The 16,962-nt window shown below is 43.7% G+C and overlaps 1 protein-coding gene across 5 annotated transcripts in view; it reads right to left on the reverse strand.

Moving 5' to 3' along the window:
* Positions 1-5: 5 nt before the first annotated feature.
* cdc42bpab (CDC42 binding protein kinase alpha (DMPK-like) b) overlaps positions 6-16,962 on the reverse strand; it is a 76,453-nt gene continuing 59,496 nt past the window's right edge. The window contains exons 20-43 of one of the 5 annotated variants that reach the window (XM_075458745.1): positions 16,450-16,555; positions 16,028-16,176; positions 15,835-15,926; positions 15,380-15,456; positions 14,206-14,244; positions 13,515-13,634; positions 12,426-12,509; positions 12,219-12,324; positions 11,933-12,069; positions 11,677-11,816; positions 11,390-11,471; positions 11,037-11,256; positions 10,671-10,733; positions 10,262-10,515; positions 9,973-10,097; positions 9,663-9,877; positions 9,209-9,306; positions 8,843-8,927; positions 7,966-8,089; positions 7,680-7,797; positions 7,289-7,391; positions 7,042-7,199; positions 4,802-4,876; positions 6-3,179 (exon numbers count right to left, since the gene is read on the reverse strand). In XM_075458745.1, the coding sequence (XP_075314860.1) occupies positions 3,048-3,179; positions 4,802-4,876; positions 7,042-7,199; positions 7,289-7,391; positions 7,680-7,797; positions 7,966-8,089; positions 8,843-8,927; positions 9,209-9,306; positions 9,663-9,877; positions 9,973-10,097; positions 10,262-10,515; positions 10,671-10,733; positions 11,037-11,256; positions 11,390-11,471; positions 11,677-11,816; positions 11,933-12,069; positions 12,219-12,324; positions 12,426-12,509; positions 13,515-13,634; positions 14,206-14,244; positions 15,380-15,456; positions 15,835-15,926; positions 16,028-16,176; positions 16,450-16,555 (2,902 nt within the window). In that variant the 3' untranslated portion in view covers positions 6-3,047. Of the gene's footprint in view, positions 3,180-4,801; positions 4,877-7,041; positions 7,200-7,288; positions 7,407-7,679; positions 7,798-7,965; positions 8,090-8,842; positions 8,928-9,208; positions 9,307-9,662; positions 9,878-9,972; positions 10,098-10,261; positions 10,516-10,670; positions 10,734-11,036; positions 11,257-11,389; positions 11,472-11,676; positions 11,817-11,932; positions 12,070-12,218; positions 12,325-12,425; positions 12,510-13,514; positions 13,635-14,205; positions 14,245-15,379; positions 15,457-15,834; positions 15,927-16,027; positions 16,177-16,449; positions 16,556-16,962 lie in introns of all 5 variants that reach the window. The other 4 variants (XM_075458744.1, XM_075458746.1, XM_075458747.1 and 1 more) reach the window with 4 other exon arrangements.

Here is a 16,962-nt window from a genome sequence, read left to right on the forward strand (position 1 = left end):
GGGTGTGTATTTGTAACAGCCCTCCGCTTTATTGAAATACATCGGAGTCAGGTTAATATAATGAGTTCTCCACATAAGTGTGGCAGCCAGTTCCATACATTATTTTTTGTTTTGACCTTACACCTTAAATATTTTTTGTGCAAAAAAGAATCTACATCACCTGTAGTGGGTTATCCTCAGTAAAACGCCCAAAACCGTCCAAAAAAAAAAAAAAAAAAAAAAAAGCAAATAAAACAAACTGAAAAACAAGATGATTACATCTATAACATGCAAAAACTGTACAAATTATTACAAAGCAATCCTAGAAAAAAAAAGTATGATATGAAAGAGCAAAATAATATAGAAGGTACTGTAGATAAGACCTCACTGAAATGTAAAGGCGTTTCAATTATTTTTTCTTTTTTTTTTATACTTTTTCTTGCACTTAAATGTGACACCTCAGCCATCAGACCACCCGTCACCCCTGAAACATGTCGCCCAGGTCACATCTACACAGCCAGATTCCCTCACTCGCGCCTGCCGTCCATCTGTCCAACAGTCACACACGCTCACTCGTCTAAATGAAAAAGAATTCATTGGTTCGGACATTTCCTGAGTTTCCCTTCCTCTCTCTCTCCGTAAACGGGGACCGTTTTATCTGTACAACATTGGCCAATATTAAAACACCTCGCTAAGACGGTTTCCTCTTCCCACGGCTGATATACTCTACAGACTCCAGCAGGAACTAAGGAGAGTTGCTAGCTTTAAAAGTTTTCTAACGATGTGGGTGATTAAGAATAAAACCTGGAGCTCCAAAACTCTCTTCATAAAAATAATAATAAAAAAAAATAATATATATATATATAAATATATATGGAATGGGTTGTTGAGAGCAATTTGAGGCGTTTGAACAGGGGAAGCGGCAGGAATGACCACAGAAGTACATTAACTTTAGTTTCCCTTTCTGACAAACAAAACAAGTGGAATAAAATGGAGCATTCAGACCCAGGACGCTGAACCGAGAGCTGATCTTAACAAGCTTTAACGAGGACTCGAAATGCATTACACTCAACAGAATGTGCATTCTTGTCAACACACAACATCGTGTGTATATATATATAGCCACACAGTTGCATTGTTCCATCAGCTTTCTCACATTCTGCTCCGTGAGTGGTTGGAAGTCAGATGACATGAAGAGAGACAGCAGGTTTTATACTGTGAATGTCCTGTTCTGCAGCCCGAGGTCGTCTCACTCTAAAACGCTCTCTTCGGAGACCTTTCCTTTCGGAGAATTAGACAAAATCCACCTGGAGACGAGGTTTAGAGCTCATGCTTTGTTCATTTTACAGATCACAACAGGTAGAAATCAGGTCATTTAATAAATCAGAAACCGAAGTGCTGGCTTTCTTACAGCTTTGAAGTGTTTACATTCTCGTTGTAGTGTTTTTCTCTTTTAAATCAAGAGCTCTTACAAATGTAGTTTTTTTTTAATGAACACATCGTCAAAAACATTCTGAAGAATAAGCAAAGGCTGTGACTCAGACGATTCGTGTCACGCAGTCTCCCTTTCGTCTGTTTTTGGTTAAATTGAACTCAGAACAACTGAAACACGCACACACAAACACACCAACAGCCGATTAAATGATCGGAGCCGCTTCGCCGCTGACAGTCGGAGGAGGAGCAGGACAAGGCATCAGCTATGTAAAAACACCACCTCAGTGTGTGTGTGGATGCACGTGTGAGAGCGGGCTTATGATAAATGCACGCGTTCACTGTACAGTACGGGCAGTAGTGTCGGTCCATACGTGGGCTTCTTCACTCAAAAGCAAACTGGATGGGGGCGAAAGAAAATAAACAAACCACACAACACGTGTCATACATGTAATATAAAACAAACAAATGTAAAATGGACTGGTATAAAAAGAACTCTGGAAAGTGGTTTAAAATGGCTTTCATGTGCGAGTGCAACCCCGAATCACTTAAAACAAAAGCAGGAAAACTAAAGGAAGAGGCTTTTTCTTTCTCCCCTGCGTAGGTCTCTATAGTATTTTCCTTATCATATATTACTCTCTACTTTGAACCTATGTACATTGCCGTGATGGGAGTCTGTGAGTTGGTCGGTTTGGTTGGACAGCAAAGTGGAACATCTACGCTACAACCTGCCGGGTGATGTCACTTGCACTGAACCAATGAGGAAGAGAGTAGCACAGTCGGAGCTGTAGTGATGTCATAAGTGTAGCTTTTTGCTGACGGTCAAAATGAAAAAAAATATTGTAAAGTCACTGCACTTATCAGGAGCAAAGTAAAAATAATAATAATAAAAAAAAATCATTCTGTTCCTTTCTCATTCTGTCCCCCCTCAAACCTTCATTTTTTCATGGTTTTAAATTTTTTCAGCACCCAAAGAGAAAGCGATTTAGGGAAGTAGGGAGGGGTTTAAACTCCACCTTTCTGCTTCAGGGCTCCCTTTCCTCGTCTAAGATTGATAAATAAATTAAAATCGTCCCCTGAAACCCAACTGGTTCTATGTACAAGTACAAATCATTTTCTCGCAGTAATGATCCTCTTCCTTTTGGGTTGCATCGTGAGGTTTCGAGTCTCTGAATGAATCTCTGGTGGGGGGGTCGAGTAGTGTCAGCGCAGCTCGATGCTTCGGTCGACAGCAAAAAGAGCTGAGACACACCCCTTCTGGATAAACACATGCACACGAGCTGGCAAGTGCGCGCAGCTTCTCTCAAACACACACACACACACACACATTTACACCCACATAAACCACCACTAGTTTACAACCTCTCCCTCAGAATTTCCCTCAAAGAGACCACAGACTCGTTGCGTTTGTGCCTCGTCACGGAAGAACGCCGAGACACAAACCGGGGCTGTAGAGTGGACTAAATGTTCGTCAGGAAGGAGCGGCGGCGGCGGGGCAGGAGGTGCAGTTCTCTGGGCAGTGAGGGCAAGGTGGGGGGTGGGGGGGTGGGAAGCTGCAGGGGGAGAAAGAGAGAGTTTGGAGTCCTGTGCTGTCAGTCAGTGGGGCTGGATGGGTTAGAGGCCGGCGGGGAGGGGGCTCATGTGTCCCAGCCCATCCTGTCTGTGCTCTCCAGGGACAGAGACTTGGTCTTGTGTGGGGACGCCGGACTGGGAGGGCTGCTGAAGGTGGAGCTGTTGGAGGCCGTGGAGTGACGGGGGGAGTCCGAGTCCTGGAGGAGAAAAAGAGGAAGTTGATTGATTCTGATTCATGATGCGGTGTCTCAGTTTGACAGCTGATGGGGGTGTTACACGGATGGCGGCATCTTTAAATGAGTCCTCCAGCTACACATGCACGGCTCTTCATTCTCTGCTCGTTAATCTGCTGTTTGCGGCTGAATCGCGCTGCTCCCGCACCCACCTCATCTTCCGCTACATTCCACATCATCAGCAGATCAACAGCTCAATTGACCAGAAATGATCAGCTGAAGGAAAACAAACATGCAGGCATGGCAGATGAGGAGGGGGGAGGGGGGGGTGGCGAGCATTCGACCTTGTACTGAACTCAACACACGCAGTCTGACTCACATCAGGGAATAACCCCGAAAAACAGGATCATCCAGCAGTTTGGATGCAGACTGCGTGTGGTGCGTTACAGGAGGCGATTCTGTTTCCAGTTCAGTGATGTCATCAGGTTGGGGGATTTCTAACTGCCTATGCTATGTGATGTGATGTACCGTATCCAGGTCAGTGATGCTGTGCAGCAACCCTTCTGTTTGCATCCGATCTAAACTTACACAAACTCGTTTCGGACATCAAAAACAACTGTATGTCGTTTCTACCGACTGAAGTAAAACGCCATGAACAATCAGTGCTTTTTGAGGAGAAACTACAGCATTCTTGAGAGCATGCAGATTCTGTGCTTTTTCACCTCATTTCCAACCAGTTTGACAATCCACAATGAGTCGCTTGTTTTTTTTTTTTCCCTCTTAATTTTCCTAACTTTCAAAAAAAAAAAAAAAAAAAAAAAAAGGCGAATACTTAACAGAAATTGTTTTTACCTCATATACACTGGTATTTAAAGGGTTAATTTTTTGAAAATAATTGAAAACTTGGTAGTTATGATCAGAACTGAAGTGGAAGAAAACATTCATGAGAAAAAAAGTGGAAAAAAAATATTAATATATGATGTTTTTAGGTCGTTTTAAAAGGGGACAGGTTTTTTTTCTACACAATGAAAAATTGCATTGTATATGATGTGTCTTTGAAATGAAAAAACATAGTAAAAAAAAGCACAACTGGACCAAATATGATGAGTATCACTATGTCCAGTGTGAACTTAGAGAAGAAAGTACACCCCAAGTGGACAAATCTGTCCCCTATCAGGAATTAGGGTTAAAAGAGTTCTCGGTGCAACCCTGAGAGCCACGTTGTATGTCCTTGTGGCCTAGTTGCGTTCTGAGCTGGACATTTCATTGGTTAGAGAGCAGCATGGAGGCAGACATGCTCTGTGATTGGCTGGGCCAGCAGCGTTGCACCAGTCACTCAGCAACCAAAGAATTTCAAATGAAGGCCGGATGACTGACAGACTGATGGTGCAGCCGATGCTCTGGTGAAGGATGCAACAAACCTGTCAGATACTGCTGATGTGACGGTGCTGAGATGGTGCAGCAAAGGGGGGAGGTGGGGGGGAGGAGGGGTGGCGGCAGATTTCCAGTGACCACGAGTGTGTGTTCATGTGTTCGGAATGCAAATGTGGCAAAGTGATGTACTGTGTTCTGCGTGGGGGTGCGTGTTCAGTGACACGGTGCTCTCACTTGTGTGTTTGGTGCGGTCGTTGCAGCTGGAACATTACCTTCATCTTACTAAGCAGGGTCCTTAAAGCCCTTTTCAGATCAGGGGTCTTCTCCGACGGTGAGACTGCCTGCCACTGCAGAGGAGAGTTCAGACTCAGCGCCCAGCCCACAGACAACATGCTGGGGTGGGAGGGGGCAGGCGGGGAGCGCGGGGGGGTACAGCTGGGTTGGGGTGGAGGGAGGCGAGAAATGGGGCAAAATGGAGTCGACAGCGTCCGGGTTTATGGGCCATGGGGATGGGGAGCCACATGAAGAATGGCAGGCAGTTTGAGGGTAGGTGGGAGGGGGTAGTTACTGCCCAGGACACTAAAATCTACTAAGGTTACTATTTGCTCTCAGTCATCTCATCTGCTTGATCTCTAACAGACGCTGCTGGAAATATCTAAGAGGAAGAAGAAGAAGAAGCGTCCCTGCTGCTGGAGTCTAAAGTTTAGGTAACAAACAGTTAAAGGGACATGACACTCATGCCGGCCGCTCTGTGGCTGCTCGTCTGCACCTAAAACCTAAAGCAGGTATTTTGGGGAGACATGGACATTACGCTGGATGAACTAAATCACTGGGAGCTAAGCAGCTGGCTGGAGTGGTGGGATGAGGTGGGAGGCCTGCGGATGTTGGGATGTTTGTGACTGATGGGAAGAGCAAGGAGTTGTTGTTTTTTTTTTTTTTTTTTTTCAAAGAAAAACATTGTCATTTGACTAACTTCTACAGGGGCATGAAAGGGAAGCAATCACAAATCTCCATTAGAACTTATTCATACAAAGCAGATGTGGGGTTTACGACTTTACAACAGTCCGACATCAGACTGAATCAGTAAAAACTCAAGTGTATTTCTTTAAAATGAGGTTAGTTTAAGCCCTCAATCATCTCTTTAAAGGAACCCCAACTCATATGACTTCAACTTTAATATGCTTTTCTAATATCTCCTGCCAAACTACATAGTTAACTAGGGCTGGGCGAGTTAACTCATTATTATCGCTTTAACTTGTTAATTATTTACCGCCGATAAATATTTTATTGCGCATTACCGCAGGTTTTATTATTTATTTTATTATTGTAAAAGTCTGTTGCTATCTGTAACGTCATCGTTACAGGTGCTCCTCGGTCTCTGTGTGAAGCTCACGGAGCTAACCGGCGCTATTTCCTGTTTTACTGGTTTCAACATAAAAGCACGTATTTCAAAATAAATTTTAAAAAAAGACTTCTGCATTTACAGCCAAGTTGAATTGTCTTATCACCGTAGTAGTTCCAGTCTAAAATATCACTGAAAGGCAAAACACACAACTGATAGCAGCAAGTCATTCAAGGAAACAGACAGTGGAGCGAGGCTTCTACATAAAAACTACATAAAGATGCTGATGTTAAAAGTGTGTTTGCACAACAAATGTTATGGCACTTTCATTCATATGGCAGTACATTTAAAATAAAACTAAATGCTAAAACCTATACACTACTTTTGAATTGATTTTTGGATGTTGCGTACAAATGCGATTAATCGTGATTAATCAGGGAAATCATGTGATTAATTAGATTAAACATTTGAATCGTTGCCCAGCCCTAGTTAAAACACATGAACGAAACCTTGTCACATTTTGGTCACATTTTTTGAACAGCAGTGCTGACATCACCGACATCTACAAACTATTCTGGGTCGATGACGACGTAAAACACCCAAACTCAGCCTATACGCTTCAATAATGTTTCAACTGTTACAGGCAACAGTAAAGATTGATTTAATGCCACATGATACTGCTTTTGGTTTCCACTTGAAAGGCAACAAGAGAGATAAGTACACTTAACACCGCCATTCAAGCCTTTAAAACCAAAAAAAAGTTAAAATGCTACAGAACTGCAATATCACAATGTACAAACAATTGACATTCCAACAACACTTTAATTCAACAGTGTCTTGAGTCTTTGGATTAACCTGTGTGAGGATGTACTCAGTCCAAGTCACCGCCCCTTCGATTCGCTACCTTTACCCCGAACGGCTCTCGGTTTTGCCCCCACTCTTGCTTTCCAACCTCTATGTTCTTCATTTTGGATATTTCAAGTGTTCCCCTCAGTCTCGTTTTCAACACAGAAACAACTTAATATCCTGTTTATAAAGCTAAAGTTAATCGATTAAGCCCAACGAGTCATATAACTCAGGGTTCCTTTTAAAGATGCAGTGAAATGAATTTAATGTTTAGAGTCGACCACACATGGAGCTGCACATTTAACCTTCAGTGGATTTACTGACCTCTCTGTCAAACTGTGAGAGTGGAGCATCACCACAGTCCATCCCTCCTCCTGAGGACAGGGAGCTCTCAGAAGGAGAGGTCATGGTCTGCCGCTTGGATCCGTAGCTTCCTCCTGACAGCTCCCGGCGCAGAGCGCTGCCGTTCTGGGAGGACGAGCCTGGACACAGGGGAGAGCCGACGGAGAGGAGTCAGCAAACACAAAGCATTCCGAGAGACCGGGAGTCTTCACGAGCTGCTGTTACTCACGTATGCCCAGTCCGCTGCTGGCGCTCATGGAGCGGCCCGGCTCGCCCCGGTTCTTGGTGATGGAGGGGATGCTGACCGAACCGCTGAATCCTGCACGGTTCTCCTGAACACGAACGTTCTGGTTTAAACACGCAGAACACGCAAGACAGAGTGCAGCGTGGGGCAGAGGAGTGAGGAGGGTGCACGACTATACATGCTCACACACAGACATGGTCAGAAACACACGCACGGACTCCATGAACAGCTCGGGTGGAGCGGGATCGCAACGTTTTAGAGGATGACATAATGTGAATGAACTACAACAGTCAGGATGGACAAGCATGTTTTTCAGCGTGTGTATTCAAACAAACGTCTCTCAGGACGGTTTGTTCTTTTGGACGTGCATGCATACCATGGGCAGGTCTTTTAGGATCTGGATCCCGTCTCCTGGTCCCATGTGGGCCACGTGGTTGAAGTTGGTGGGGTTAGAGATGAGCTTGTTCCTCATCTCTGGGTCTCGCAGCATCTCTCTACAACCACAAACACATGAGTGAAGCCACAATAAGGAACAATATATAAAAAATATATGTATAAAATATAAAAATATATAAAATATATATATAAAAAAAAAAGGGAATAATAATCCCACTAATGACAAAGAAAAAAGGCTGAAACTTCCACACTGAGTATAAAGGTACCTCCTCTGCTGAAGTCTTTCCTCTTCGGGCACCCTGAAGGAGAAGCGTCTCTTGTTGTTCATGCTGCGCACCATCTGCTTTCTGCTGTTGTCCGACGTCTCCGGGACGACCAGCTCATCACCCTCTGAAAGACCACGACAACCATCTTTACTTTTACTACAGTGAGTTTACAAGTCCAGTTTTGGTTGGACTGGCACAGACGAATTTTTTATTTTTTTTCCCCTGGTATCAAGTAAATATGCTTAGAGAAAAGTTGGAGTCATGCTCCGTGCAGTATTAAAAGGTTCGTTCATGGCAAATCAGATGAGTTATTACAAACGGCTGGAGTGGAACTTTAAAAAAAAAAACACCACAAAGGTGATCTTTAAATGAACAACTAATATGTTTGGTTGCTGCCTGTAATTTGAACTTTAAGCTCAATTAAAATCACATTTAATGACGTTAAATAATAACGGGATCAAGCCAATTCTCAGCACCTGATCTCAGAACATCTGGAGGTAGAAGGCAGGTAAGTGCATTTACTAAAGACATATGTTTAAGAATGATTTGGAAGTATTTCCTCTTCAACCTTTTGCTGTTTTATTGTTTTAAATCACACCTAAATAATTCAGACAAAATTTCACTTTCATTCCGCTAAAATCATCTGCACTTTAAAATTCTTCCTCAGTTAACCAAATTAAACATATCACTAATCATGGAAACATAAAACACAAGCAGAAATCATTCTATAAAACTACGAGTGACTTTGCCCCTGATAGTCACATATAATGCTGACATCATGTCAAATGGAGGATTTCACTTGTTATGAGGAATTCAGATGCTTCGTGCAACACTTGCTTATTAGACTACAAAAAGCTGAACAAGTGAGATTTCTTACCAGCCATCTTGTTTCTAAAGTAGATGAGGCGCACCGTTTCCAGCCCCAGCAGGTTCAGAGAGCCATCGACATTCAGAGGTCGCACCTTCAGAAAGAGCAGAACAAGTTATCACCACTAAATGCTGGACAAATCAGTCGGCCATCTAATTTATGGCAGGGGGTCGCTCGGTATACATATGGATTTCTATTTATTATTCTGTGGCAGTTAAATGAAATAAAAAAGGGGTAACTAAGCTGACGAAACCCAAAGAATTCCATCGTTTCGTCCACCAGATGGAGCCCCAGAGCCCCCCCAGTTACATTGTCAGCTGCTGAATCTTCAGCTGCTGAATCTTCAGCTGTGGCAAATTCCCAACGGACGCTGACCTTTTTGAGAGGGATGGTCTGGATCCATTCCATAGTGTTGACATCAAACACATCCACAGCGTTCTCACTGTACACTGACAGGTAGGGGGCGTTGTAGCCTTGACAAGATGAGACAGTTTGGCATCAGTCTCAGACATTTTACGGCTTCAGTTATCAAAATGAAAACAACATTACAGTTTATCAGTTTATCTTTGTTTTATGTGGGTAAATATTTACTTGTGTATATTATAGGACACATACAACACTGTTTGCTGAAAAATCTAATGTTTTTCTATTTGTCATGGCGACATTAAAAAAAAATACTAAACTATTCTTCTCACGTTGCGTCATGAGGGCTTCCACATTATTACCTAATGACTCAGAAGTTGACAAACAAACAAGCACGCAGTGACTGGCCTAAAGATCACAGCAGGTGTGCATCTGGATTTTAACAGTTCAACATTCCTCCACTCACAAGCAGCGTTGGGCCCAGCTGGCCACATGAGCTCCTGCTGACGTGACCTGCGACCATGAGAGTCCACATACACCCCGATGGAGCTGAAGCAGAGCAGCAGCTCTTTGCTGGAAATCTCCACAGCGCAAAGGGCTTCCAGGTTCTGCTGCGGGATGAAGGCCAGGGTGTGGTCCTCTTTGTGGAGAAGGCTAACCGGGGGCAAGTCACCGTGGACACTGTGGAGGAGATCAGAAGCCATAAATCCTGTTCATTATATGATAAATGGCTCAACAAATTCATACCTCCTGTATTAGATAAACATGTGGGATACCTGTAGCGCATGAAGCCGGACTGATAGCCCACATAAAGACGCTCACTGAGCAGACCCATCCACTGAACTGTCCCCGGGGACTGCAGCTCCCGCAGCCGACGGTGATGCGTTTTACTCTTATTCACCTACAAGATTAGATTTTTGAGTTTGGGGTCTTTTGGCTGAAGGTTTGAATCTCTAACATCAAAAATCCAAACAACAAAATAGAAGGAACAATCTCCAGTCAAGCCTGCAGACAGCTGGATATGTACAGAAACACACTGCATGAGCTGGGCTGCGTTCGTCTCACCTCGTAGCAGATGATTTTAGTCTTCATGGCCACACAGAGGCAGGTGAGGGAGCCATTTCGGACCGGACCGGAGACGATACTCTGGCAGCCTTTTGTCTCTTGCAGCTTTTGGGAGTCAATCTCGCGGCCGTCCAGAGCCTGTGTGGGGAAGAGTCGGACGTGGCGGTTCCTGCCAGAGATGACCGCCATCAGCTGCTCCTGAGGGATCAGGTCGATGTGGTAGACCTTTTTGCTGTCCCCCACCCGGATTATTTCTGAGGAAGGATGTGTGTGTGAGTGCAGGAGTGAGTCAAGTTGCACATCATTATTAAAACGAATCAAATCAAGGATCAAACTCTAAAAAAATGAATGGAAACAAAGACAGAAAAAAAAAATCATTTAAAAAAGGCTTCATATTAGTGGATCTTACCATCTTTGGTGACATGGATGACAAAAACGCCTTCCTCGTTGCCTAAAGCCACGCGCTCGTGATCTGAGGGCAATCAAGGTGAGATGATCATTTCGGTCCCAAAAAAAACCCCAAAAAACATAAAATCCCAGAAGCTTCCTCTGGTGTAATTAATTAAAAACGGGAAAAAAACCAAAAGACTCTTTCAGGAACAAACACACCACTGTAAACCATCCATTTTTAAGATAGTGACTGTATTCACACCGGATGGACGGATAAAAGGAAGAATGTCTACATCTGATATTAGATCAGCAGTGATCTTCAAACTTCTAATATTTCAAGTGTGTTTCTTAAAACCTCCTCGTCCTCTGAGACATGAGTGCCCACCTATGATAGCAGCAGACTGGGTAGTCTTGATGAGGGGCAGGGTGCTGTCGTAGGCCTCCTTGGGGACGTAGACAAAGCGATCCTTGAGCTTGTTCTTCTTAAGGATGCGGTGGAGCTCGTTGAGGAGGCCCACCCACTTGTTCCTCTCCTGGTCGCTGTCGGCCAGGATCAGGATGGAGGTCTTGTGGCTGCTGGATGGGGACAGCTGGGACGCTGTCACCTGAGGACAGGGGACGGACAGGTGACAGGTCACTTGAAAGATTCCATAGTATTGCTGTCACATTCAGTTGATGATGCACCTTAACTTTATATACTTAGAGAAAGAAGCAACAGAGCTGTTAAAGAGAACTCACTCTGAATATACAGGGAATGTCTTTGCGGCTGGCGTGGATCACATCTGAAGCCAGGACAGAACTGACTGAAAACTCTTCATCCCTGTTTGACACAAAGTGATACGATATGAAAGAATGTCAGCATCGTCCATCCTGGACTGAATGCTGAGCGGCGATGAAACCTAATTAAGATCGATCAAAGTCTTATCTAATCCAAGGTATTAAAACTCAAAGCTATTCCATTCCCCCTCAGAACATTTAGGGTAGTACTAACGAGCCGGACTGATAACCTGCATGAAGACTCGTACCTCATGTCTATGACTTGGCTGACGACTACACTTGGTTGTGTTGCTTTCCCTTCGCCCAGTTCATAGAGGAACAGTTTGAAGTCACACACAACAGCCATCGCCCTTTGCCAACCCTTCTTCACTCCTGTTGGTTTGGGCACCTGCAACAGACACAAAACACACACTTCAACAACAAAATATTTCCAGCTACTGCAACAAACCACAAGTGTCCATCCGCTGCCAGACACAACCTGACCCTTTCTCCAGTCGCACTCACCCTGACATGGCCTTCATACGCAGTACCGATACCCCTCTGAGGGTCGATGCCCAGCGGGCCCTTTGTCTGGTCCTGGGGCACAGGACACACCGCTGGGGCTTTGTCCGCGCAGGTCACATGACAGGAGAAATTACACACTGAGCACAAGGAAACAGAGGGAGACTCATGAGGAGGCATCATAAGAATTCAACTGTTAAGACAATTAAACAGGCCGTCCAGGTTTAATGTCCCAGTTAATATGTTTTTACTTCACCGTGAGTTTGTGCAAGAGACCCAAAACTCTTACCTTCACACGTACAACCTTGCCGAATGAGCCCCACCATCAGGGAGGTGCACTGGTTACACTTTGTGGGCGTGTTGAAGGACTTCACAACAAACTGATGTGCTTTGGGCTGCAGAGGAACACAGTCAGCGGTTATCAAACATGATCAATGTTTATTTTAGGAACAGCTGCACCACCAATGAAGTGTGACTTTTTAGAAAAATGAGTTACCTTAGGCGAGGAGCGTCCAATACTGCCATACCCTCCTGAGCGCATTGTGGGGGTCTGAACTGTACGGGGTGGATGGTCTATCAACTGCAGAGCAGAACACAGAAAAGCACTGAGCAGCAAGGTCTTCTACTGTGTCCCAACTGTCCAATAAACGACTAAGAAGTCTTGGTAAACAACTACCCAGAGCAAAGCCACCCAACAACAAGCTTAGGTGAGAAATTATTTGACATGGGTAAGGACGGAGGTGACAATTTTTTTTTCCCACAGACTCTTAAAAGATATAAAGAAAAAAAAAAAAAAAAAAAAAAAAAAGTGCGGACAATTTGTTCTGGACACTTTCTTTTTCAGGAGGCAGCACACCATGCAGAATTCTGATCAAATCGCTGGGTTTTCTTTGGTAACATGTTGAAAACACACACACACACACACACACGCTCCCCTCACACACTTTGCAGACGAGTTCAAAAAGTTTCGGCGCCAATGCTGCGGACGTTTGCATTCTAACATGCCAAAGCTCTGGAACACCTGTAGAACATTTCAGGACTCCGGTGCTTCTGGATCTTGAAGTTGTGTCTGCACCCAGTGTCATTTCTAAAAGCTTTCCACTGTTGTGTAGCACATTATAAACAATTCAAGCCACATTCCCAAACACGACTATGGTATCTACTTGCTTCATCATATCTAAACAAGTAGAACATGCTGAGTTCAATTTAGATTGGAGTCTGCAGGCCTCTTTTTCTTATTGTGCTGCTGGTTTCTCGTTTTTCTCTCTAACTGCATCACCTCTAATTCACAATGGATGGCTGACACAACAGTGCCAGCACTGTGAGATTCAGCTAAGCATGTAATTGACAGTTGTCCATTTAAATATTTGGAAGTCTTTTATTCTTGTTCCACCACATGTCAAACATTCCTGTAAAGTTTCGAGAGACGGTTTCTAGCCTACTAATTTGAGTCTTGTTATGGTTAGTACCGCTGTTAGCTTGTAAACAAAAGCCGCCTTGTGCTCTGGCTGAGGTAGAATTTGGCGAGTGGCTGAATCATCATGTTTGTGTGTAAAAATATTATTGTTTCTTGGCTTTTTCTGACCTCTATGGGCTCCATATCACTAGCCATGGAGGGTGAACGTGAACGGGACTTGAGGTGGGACTTGGGGTCATCGTCCCGAGATGGAGTGTTGGAGGGGGTGAAGTTATCAATGGAGTCCACCTGGGGAGAATAAGGCAGGGAGTAGAGGAGGGAAGGCACAGAAAGGGAACAAACAGACAGATGAGAAGGAAGGGATGAAGACACAGGGGAGAAGGAGAACGTTACATAATCCAATTCAAACCGGAGACCAATATGCAGCATCCATGCTAACAGAAAGATACCGAGGTCAAGAAATGATCACATCCACTTTACATTAAATCCAGAGCGGGAAACTGACTGCAACTTTACTGCACCCCCGTGTTTTCTAACACAGCATACACCAGAAACCATGCATGACTACTCACAAAGCTACGCTAAAACAATAAAAAAAATTTAAAAAAGAGAAAACACCACAAACAGGCAGCACACATAGCTGTACCACATATATAAAACATTAAACATCCAAACATTAATACCAAATAACATTAAAAATGTTTTTTCTGTTGTTTTTTTCCCCCTTCCAGAACCCCTGCCATGCAGTCAGACAGCCACAATGAACACACAGGCAAAGCAAACACAAAAGATTCACTGGCGAGATAAGGGCGAGATGGCACTCTTAAAGAAGGGTGCATAGAGCAGTGATGGTGCTTACACGTCTGCCTTTGCTAGCTGGGCCAACGGATGGCGAGCGCTTCAGTGGCAGGAAGAGAGACAAGAGCGTCAGAGTCACAGCAGAGTGAATATTAGAAAGATTTGTCTAACAGAGCTGAAAACACATATTCAAACAGAGGTTGGAACGGGACGATGGGAACAAGACTACGTATTCCATCAGGCAGTGGTTCCCAATCCTTTTTTAAGTGTTACCTTGAAAACAAAATATAAAATATCTTCTTATCTTTCAGCTTATAATTTCAACTGTATATCCTTTACTTGCCGCTCACTGCTGCAAAACATGGGTGCTACATTAAGACTTCTGATGTGTTGAGCTGTTTAATCACAACTTCTATATTCTACTGAAGTTGTACAGAGGTAACGCTGGTTGGGAAGCACTGCTGCGGGGGAGGGGGGCACTGAGGAGAGAAACTGAAAAGGATGATGGGTGCTGTTGAAAATAAATACACATGGAGATGTGGAGGGAGAAGCTTGGGAAAGTCCGCCTGTAGCACAAGTTGACGACAACATGATTTATGGGTAAATTAAAGAGTAAATACAAAGAGAAATAATGTCACTGATGCTTTCATATATAAATTCCAAATCTAACCCTTCTCAGTTGTTTTAGGAAATGGGGGATTTATTTCTCACGAAACTAACATTACTGACATATTTCAGTGGATCCATCCCTCCTTACATTAACACTGCGGCACAGCCACACATTCTCACTCACACACACACACACACACACACACACACACACACACACACACACACACGCTTACAGTTGTTCTCAGCTACTATTTACGCTCACAGTCCTACAGGGCTCGGCTACGGTTACATGGATATAAACACACATGGACCTCGATCTAACCGAGGTAAACTTACATCCTCCCAAAACTCAATTAAAGAAGATGAAGATGAGGAATAAGAGTCCTGATGTACCAGAGTGATGCAAGAAAAACGACGCAAAACACAAACAAAAGTAAAGGCAGAAAAATGAACGTGAACAAAAACATGGATCTAACTCAATGACGACAGATTCATTCGATTTCAAAGCTGGCTGTGAATTGCGAATTTAAGATATTTAATCTCAGGCAGATACATGTTTGCTCAAAACAGATTTTTTTTCCCAAACAGACCCCTGTGAGGACTCTTTCGGGAGAAAAACTTACATCAAACTGGTCGAGGGCTGAGGTGGGGGCGTTTAGGAAAGCCAAGAAGGAATTCTGGGAATCCTGGTGCTTAACACCTATAGACACAGAACAAATAACACAACCATGGTTGAGTATTAAAACATCAAAGGGTGACTTAAACAAAATGAGTCACAGGACTGTTTCCAGGAAGTGGGGGTAGTTTCATATGACCAAAGTAACAATACATGTCCGTGTACACGGCATGAGATTTTATTTCTCAAATATGGGTGCTGACGCAAAGCCTTCTAATTTGGGTGCCTGACTGCAGCATAACCCTCTTTTACTGCGATAATCTCTTTGGAAAAGCTTCAGTGTCCATTAACACACAGCGGACAGAGAAAGCTCTCACTTAGGTCACAGTGTGAAAACCTTTGCCAAAATAAAAAAGTAATAGTTGCTTCCATAAAATCAATCCCTGCCAAGATCATGTTTACCCCTTCGCAGCCGCATGTCCTCCGTCTCCTTCTTCAGCCTGTCGATCTCAGTCAGGAGCTCCTGGTTTTTAGCTTCCGCCTCCTGCAGTTTGCTGGCGGATCGTAGACAATATGCATCAGAAACTGTGCTGCAGAAGTTATCCCCAGTAAAACCGAAAAGGAAACTAAACTCTCCGTGGAGCAGTATCCATACCATTCTGTGGAAATGTTGTCTGCCTTGACCTTGTTCAGGTCATCCTGGATGCTCTGCTTGGCTCTAATCTCAGCGTCCAGAGCCGACTGCAGCTCCAGACGCGCAGACATGTCAAGCTTGGCGAAACGTCGCATTTTCCAGGGCATGTCCTGAAACGGAGAGAGAAAAGAAGAAGAGCAACAAGTTAGTAAACGAAAAACAGAAATGATGGCAGAAGGAGTAAATGGTTTAGATAATAAAAAAGAGAAAAACTAATATTACTTAAGTATTATTCAATGTTAAATTAAATCAATTTGAAATAAAACACCATGGTAGTTTTGTTACTTTTACTATTCATCATCAGGGACGGCTCACCTAACAGAGGATTTCATTTGACTGAAATGTTTGTGTGTGAATTTGGGTGTTTTTTTTGTTTGTTTTACCGTGGCTCTGGCTCCCAGGCTGGTGTTTCTTAATCCTTCCAGCTCCTCTGTCATCTTTGTGGCCAAAGCCTGCAGGTAACCCCGAGCATCCTTCTCATCACTTACCCTGCAGAACACACACAGTTACACGTGTTTGCTTTACACATTCCAAATATCTACTCTCACCTCAATCCATAAAACACATTACTCACGAATACAACTGTTATCTACTGTGAAGCTATTTGAACCTTTTCTACAAGCATCCTTTAGCAGGAAGAGAGACAATACATTGTGTATAAATTGGCTTTAATGTAATGGATCTTTAAGTGCCGTGACTACAAAACACTCTCAGCGATTTGGATGGCTGAATGACCATTGTTCATTTAAGTTGCCCAGAGTTTGCATACTCAAACCTCAGGACAAAAGAAAAGTTAAGATGAGAGCTAAACACAACTTGTTAAACCGACAAAGGGCTCCTGGAGCATAATTCATCCCTTGCAGTTGTGAAGCACCACCAACAGAGGGCAACACCAG

This window comes from Odontesthes bonariensis, chromosome 24, assembly GCF_027942865.1.
Source record: "Odontesthes bonariensis isolate fOdoBon6 chromosome 24, fOdoBon6.hap1, whole genome shotgun sequence".
NCBI lineage: Eukaryota > Metazoa > Chordata > Actinopteri > Atheriniformes > Atherinopsidae > Odontesthes > Odontesthes bonariensis.